At 41.6% G+C, this 4,348-nt stretch overlaps 2 protein-coding genes across 2 annotated transcripts in view; one reads left to right on the top strand and one right to left on the bottom strand.

Moving 5' to 3' along the window:
* LOC111873806 (zinc finger protein 271) overlaps nucleotides 1–4,348 on the bottom strand; it is a 179,658-nt gene that overhangs the window by 102,995 nt on the left and 72,315 nt on the right. The window lies entirely within an intron of this gene.
* LOC111873815 overlaps nucleotides 2,288–4,348 on the top strand; it is a 9,909-nt gene continuing 7,848 nt past the window's right edge. Inside the window, exon 1 of the mRNA XM_023868800.2 lies at nucleotides 2,288–2,726. Within this exon, the coding sequence (XP_023724568.1) occupies nucleotides 2,288–2,726 (439 nt within the window). The remainder of the gene's footprint in view (nucleotides 2,727–4,348) is intronic.

Genomic DNA, 4,348 nt, shown 5'->3' with positions numbered 1-4,348 from the left:
AAAAAAATATGGTGTCGGCATAAAGACAAAGTTGCCCCTGTGCTTAAGTAATGAAGCACCACGCCATGAAGGCATATGGTGGTGTGGAGGTATAACTCCAACTTTCTTGACCTCGACAGCAGATGGGTTGAGTGGGCAGCTTGATGTCCCAGCCCTTTACCCCCGGGGATAGAGCCCCCGCTACCCATTGGATAGGAGGCTAGGTAGGCTCCAGAGCCGGACTCTACGTTGTGGAGTAGAACAAAAACGTCTTACCCCTGCCGGGAATCGAACGCAGGTCGTCAAACCCGTAACCGTTCGCTATACCGAGTTATCTCAGTAACATCAAAGCTTATATTTTTACATGAAAAGTATTTTTACAGTTACGCAAAAGTAAAAATAGAGGTAAATTTGTCCTGTGATTAATCAATTAAGCATTATGCCATGAAGACGTATGGGGAAGCAGATGTATAGATCCAAGTATTCTTGAACTCGGTACTAGTTGGAAGTGCATTTTAGTACTGTCTTAATGTTTAATGGCAGTTTCTAAGAATCTGCATAACTGTAACGCTGTTACTGATATGTTCTATTGCTACAATGCCAGCACAAACGCGATTTCAGAGTAGCTCTTCCTAACGATGAGCAGAAGCTTCGCGTAATTGAATCCTGAGAGACCGAATTGTTACTCCGGACACTTCGCGTCTCTCCCAGACGACCGCCACCTGAGAAACGCTGATACAGTAGACGAGGCTTGTCATAAGTCAGCGGTTACATTTGGATTCTCAGTGCGCATCCTCGTCTTGAATACCGGGTGACTTCATGTGAGACTCCTTATGGCCTGAGCGGGTGTTCCTAAAAATTCTTTCGGTTTTCCTCTCCAGTACTGCGCCATATTCACCCATCAGGGCACTTGAAAGTGATCTATAGCCTTGGCCAGGCTGCAAACTATCACAATATTAGGAGGGCTTCAAGTCTGCTCAGCCACTTCGCACTTCACAGAACAAAGTTAGTTTCTTTTACGCATGCGCCGGCATAAGACTCACTCAGGTAAAGCGAGTCTCATTTCTACTACTGTAACCCCCTTCGGAAGCGAATTAACCTTTTAAACACTGAATTCGCTTTAAACAATTTATAAAAATTCAGTCCGTACCTCACAGGAAACCTATTACGTCTCCGCTACAAAGCCCAACCGGTTGATGCTGTTTAGGAAAAGAGTCGCTGTTTATTGTAAGAACCATTTGCGGGGAAAATGCAGAGTTTTAGTGTGTTAAATCAAGTGGTTCATATAGTAACCACTTGACTTTCAAAGGCTAAGAATGGTACTTATTCGTTCTCGACCAATATGATGATCACCACCAGGATTACGTTTATTCTCTCTCGACGTCTTCCCAGAATGTATCAAGTTCTTTGAGTGAGCATGCAAGGAAAGCCTTATTATCAGCATTCCTCAAGGTCTATAGGGAAAAGAAGTGATTCAATGGAAACCGTGACTAAGAGACGGGAAATGTAAAAATTTCCAATTATTTTTAACAGACACATCATATTTTTCAAAGGCCATTTGGGTGTATTATCTTCGATCTATATTTCATGCAGATGTGAGAGCGTTCTTAAATAACCCTATAATCAAACTAAGGTCAATGAAGTATATAAAATATGTAAGAACGCATTTCTAAAATAATATACATTAAATGTATGTTTCCGCATGATGAACTTGACCTTTTCGAACAAGGTTATATTTGCTGTCCCATTTAAAACTGAACGGGACATGTTAGATATACATAGTGCCCCTCCCTCACAGTACACACTCCACCCAAAGCATACAATACTCATAGCTCTTACAGACTGTCCTCTATACGACAACGCAGGAAGCGTTGTGTAGAGGTTAGGAGTTTTTAATCCAGTTCACAGTAGCTGCCGTGACAATTCCTAGGAGATTCGCCATAGTAGGAAATGCGGGGAGGAGTTTCGGACATGTGCCATATGAGATATGCCTTCAAGTTCAAGTCTTGTGTTCTGTACCTGGGCGGAGACCTGCAAAGTCGCTTGCACTTATCTTAAGTTAGGGACATACAGTGAAACTGTTACGTTTATTGGACAATCTACTCACTGAAGGTGGGGGAACTTTAAAAGTGTCTACACAACCGAGGATGAAAACAAACATTTGAACTTAACTCAGTATCTAAGCTGCATTTACGAATACTTTATACATACAGAAACTAATTAATTTGAATAAGGAAGATCTTAACACATCATGATGGCAACAAATAGAAATATTTTGGTTTTCGTTGTGATATATTTTAGGGTAGCCATGTTAGAATCATCAGAGATGACAGTTAATGATGATATTCCAGCACCGGATACAACAATTCAAGAATGTTTCAATAAAAATTCTATATCATGTGTTCAGATACAAATTTATAGAAGTTTCAAATCGTTTGTTGATCAAGACAAAGTTGATCTAATTGGTGTGTTATCGTTAGTTCGCGAAGAAGAAGGCAAGAATCAAGCCGAAGCACGAGCAACAGAAGATACTGAGGCAGAAGAACAAATTCTAGGAGCTCAAGACTATGAGACGAGGGAATTTGCTATTGAATCTTTCGTGTATCAGAAGTTAATGGCATTTTTCCAGGAACGTAGTATCCAATGGAATTTGTCTCCAGTCTTTCAAGAAATGATAACCTCAAGAGGAATAGCAGAGTCTCTGCCTGCGAACTTACGCCAAGCGGTCACCAATCTCGTCACAGAAGGTCAGTTTCATCTTCACTTCTATCGTAATTAAGCGTCCTAAATATTACGATTAAGTAATCCTTGAGTTGCCGGTCACGGTAGCCGAGTGGTCCAAGGCATGTACTGTCTTCGCTCGTTCGGAAGCCGGGATTGTGGTTTCGAATCCCACCCAGGGCAGGGATGGTTAGTGTTTGTCTGTGTGTGTGCGTTTTTCCGTGTTTGTGTACAGGTAGAGGCCTTGCGACGAGCTGATCACACGACCAAGGAGTCCTACCGAATGTCTAAGATCTAGTAAACCGAAGTGAAACGGAGAGTTTCTTGTAGGTAGGCCAAGCCCCAAATTGGAGCTGTAGCGTCAAAGGGAAAAAAAAAAAAATCTTGAGTTAGTTAACGGCATTCCTTCGATTCTAAATGTTATACAACATTGTGAAATTAAAATTAATGTGAATAATAAATATGAAAATGTGGGTTATGCTGGAGGCTTATTTTACGTTGCTGGACCTAAGAGAGAAGAAGAGACGGGAGATTGAAGAAAACCACATAATGAGGATGAGATGGGCAGGGCATATCGTAAGAATGGGAAAGAAGAGGAATCCATATAGGATATTGTTCGGAAAGCCGGAAGGAAGGAGACCACTGGGAACACCAAGAAGTAGGTGGGTGGACTAAAATGGATCTTAGAGAGTTAGGATGGGATGGTATTGATTGGATTGATCTGGTTCAGGATACGGACCAGTGGAGGGCTCTTGTGAACACTGTGATGAACCTTCGGGTTCCATAAAATGCTGGAAGTCGCTGGACCACATAGCGTTTGATGACACACGAATGATACATTGTGCATGATTTGAAAGAAATTGGCCATAAGAAAATCGAGGTATCATCTCGGCATTTGTCTCGGAGGGACTGAGAGAAACCACAGAAAACCTCAGTCCGGGGTAGTTGGTGCCACGGCCAAGGTTCGAACCGAGTACCTTCCGAAAAAGAGTAAAGAGCTACATTAACCCATCCGGCGAAGGAAAGTAGTCACAATGAGAAACTTAAAATTACTATCCCCGTATTTAACTGCTGTATCGAAAAAAAAAACCCCACGAAAGTATATTCGGTCTTAGGAACAAGATTCGAAGCCGGTATCTTTAGAATCCGAAGTAGGAACTGTAGCCATTCAACTGTGTGAGAGTCGGTGTCATTCTAATGTGTCTCATAGGTTATATAGTGAATCTGTATCAACTACAGAGGTCATTTGGCATCTGCTTTAGCTGTCATTTAGCATGGTGTCGGACAACAGGTTGCTAAGTAAGGTGAAGTGCTTTATTATGGATGTGAGGGTTGGACGCTAAACAAGAAAGAGGAATCAGTGATCAGTTCATTCGAGAGGAGAACCCTAAGACGAATTTATGGACCAATAAAAGAGAATGGGATATGGAGAATAAGGTATAATAAAGACAATTATAAAATACAAGTCCGTCCAACGCGACTATTTCAGTTTTCTCACTTGATGATTCACTAGCCTTACATGTTTCGATCCATTTCGATCATCTTCAGAGGCACCAAACACTTTTTGGAAACCACTATCACAACAGTTGTCAATCAAATACACATGTAATGTCCAAGTACACAGTGTTCCATCTATCAGTCACAGCAG

The sequence above is a fragment of the Cryptotermes secundus genome, unplaced genomic scaffold (assembly GCF_002891405.2).
Source record: "Cryptotermes secundus unplaced genomic scaffold, Csec_1.0 scaffold215, whole genome shotgun sequence".
Taxonomy (NCBI): Eukaryota; Metazoa; Arthropoda; class Insecta; order Blattodea; family Kalotermitidae; genus Cryptotermes; species Cryptotermes secundus.
The sequence above is the reverse complement of the archived record's forward strand: the minus strand, read 5'-3'. Positions and strand labels throughout refer to the sequence as shown.